This window comes from Poromitra crassiceps (assembly GCF_964638095.1).
Source record: "Poromitra crassiceps genome assembly, chromosome: 3".
Lineage (NCBI taxonomy): Eukaryota > Metazoa > Chordata > Actinopteri > Beryciformes > Melamphaidae > Poromitra > Poromitra crassiceps.
In genome coordinates this window covers 78370730-78372420 of record NC_139625.1, presented here as the reverse complement: position 1 = coordinate 78372420, position 1691 = coordinate 78370730, and the positions used below count along the sequence as shown (strand labels likewise).

At 39.0% G+C, this 1691-nt stretch overlaps 1 protein-coding gene across 1 annotated transcript in view; it reads right to left on the bottom strand.

The window, feature by feature from the left end:
- ahr2 (aryl hydrocarbon receptor 2) overlaps window positions 1–1486 on the bottom strand; it is a gene marked incomplete at its 3' end in the record, with an annotated part of 96125 nt that extends 94639 nt beyond the window's left edge. The window contains exon 1 of the mRNA XM_083633167.1: window positions 1351–1486. Coding sequence (XP_083489293.1) covers window positions 1351–1409 — 59 coding nt within the window. The 5' untranslated portion in view covers window positions 1410–1486. The remainder of the gene's footprint in view (window positions 1–1350) is intronic.
- Window positions 1487–1691: the final 205 nt, after the last annotated feature.

Here is a 1691-nt window from a genome sequence, read left to right as displayed (position 1 = left end):
AAAACAAAAACAGAACCATTTTCTGATGCTGTAGTATGCAGAGGTGCTTCCCAAACTGGGCTCCGGGGCCCTCCAAGGTTCCATGAGGAGGTTCTAGTGGATCCCGAGTAAGAGAGCTTAATTACACTTTGGCTTATGATGGCTGTTCGGATGAGATGTCCCACCAACCTACATCAAGGAAGGTTTATAGCTTAAGAAGCAAGGCTCCATCTAGACATGATTTACATGAAATAGTATGGGAAGCAGTTATTAGATGATATATTGAGATCAACTTAATCAATATTGAGGCAGCAGCTTTTATTTCCCATACTGGATTATTACATGACCACAACAGGGAAATGCTGCAATGGTAGGCTACAAATACATCAATATTTGTTACATTAAGCTAGTATTAACATATGACAGACTGCACAGTAGCATATTAAATGTATTGGCTTCTTGGCCATTTTGTAGATATTTGTACTGTAGTCTTTGCCTTAAAGACAGCTATAGTAATATGGTCAATGTCAGACGGACACCATTTAACTGCCACAGCAAAACAACAAGTCCCTATATAGGAATATTAGTATAGTGGTATCATAAGGGATACATAGACCGTATAGGAAGCCCATATAAACTCATGACAGAGTCCATAGGAATACTATAGGAGTATTATAGAGATACTATAGGATATAAACATACCATAAACTCATCATTGAGCACCACAGATAGCCTACAATCTATGCTTCTATAGTGATATTACAGTGTTATATTAATATTATAGCATACCATAAGAAATAAACAAAGTAGTAGTATGATAAGCTATGCATTGCCGAGGAATAGTATAGGGATACTATATTATAGCATATGAATGCAGCTCATATTGCAATAAAGTCCCAAGACTCATTATGAGCACTCTGGATAACCTACACATGCTTCTATAGTAATATTAGGAATGTATGAATATTACAGCATAGGCTACCACATCAACATACAGTGAAGTCACTATGAGTAGGCCTATAGGCTACACAGATATTAGGAATAGCCTATTATAGAGATGCATAGGAGATATAAACAGAGAATAGGCTATGTGATATAAAGTCACTATGAACTCATTACACATAGGCTATAGGATATAAACATGTCATAAAGGTTATTTAAACTCATCGAGCACCACCAGCACACAGCCTATACCCTGCATGCTTCTATCATAGGAATATGCACCATCGGAGATAACCAGAGAGTCACATAAGGTCAGTAGCCTATATAAAGTGCCTTATTTGACTCCACAGACACGCTGTAAGCTCCTGTCATCAGAGTGCGGCTACGAATGTTTATTGATTAGCTGATTATTAGAGATCATTAACTTACATTTTCTGGACGGGCTTCTTCCGTTTCTTGGCTGCATAAAGCGCCGCGTTGCCCAGCATGGTGAGCAAAGAGCAAAGAAACCCTGCTGCAAATATAAAAGACTTGATCCCAGGTTTGGTCTCAGAGATGAACAGACAGGTCCAGACGTGTTTTGACGGCTCACTCTCCCAGAAGAAACGCAAATATTTCAAAATAGAAGAGCAAAATCCAAAATAGTCCTCGGTCGGTTTGCTCTCCTCTCAGATAAAAAGAAGATCGTCTATTCTCGTTATATCCGAAGCGCCATCAAGACGTCATCAAAGCCTGCCAAAGTGTCATAGTGGTGAAGTGATTCCCACACA